Source organism: Fulmarus glacialis, unplaced genomic scaffold (assembly GCF_000690835.1).
Source record: "Fulmarus glacialis isolate BGI_N327 unplaced genomic scaffold, ASM69083v1 scaffold21954, whole genome shotgun sequence".
Classification (NCBI taxonomy): Eukaryota; Metazoa; Chordata; class Aves; order Procellariiformes; family Procellariidae; genus Fulmarus; species Fulmarus glacialis.
Genome location: NW_009207688.1, coordinates 891 through 1100, shown reverse-complemented (window position 1 = coordinate 1100; position 210 = coordinate 891). Strand labels below are relative to the sequence as shown.

At 66.2% G+C, this 210-nt stretch overlaps 1 protein-coding gene across 1 annotated transcript in view; it reads right to left on the bottom strand.

Annotated features, from left to right (window-relative positions):
- Nucleotides 1-3: 3 nt before the first annotated feature.
- The window catches only part of LOC104075652 (tumor necrosis factor ligand superfamily member 10-like), a gene marked incomplete at both ends in the record, with an annotated part of 677 nt that continues 470 nt past the window's right edge, over nucleotides 4-210 (bottom strand). The window contains one exon of the mRNA XM_009576227.1: nucleotides 4-204. Within this exon, the coding sequence (XP_009574522.1) occupies nucleotides 4-204 (201 nt within the window). The remainder of the gene's footprint in view (nucleotides 205-210) is intronic.

Below are 210 nucleotides of genomic sequence, written 5' to 3'. Positions count from 1 at the left end.
TCCCCCCTGGTAGAGAGCGTGGAGCCCGTAGTCCGCCTCGGGCGCCCAGCACTTGGTGCCGACCCCTTTGAGCAGGAGGATGGGCTGGCTGTAGGAGGTCTTCCAGTTGATGCACTGCACGAGCTGGGGGACGGAGACTCGGGCGCTGGCCCCGTCGCTGGGGTAGCGGAAGGAAATCTGGGAGGAGACGGAGTACTTGCCCGCCTGGTT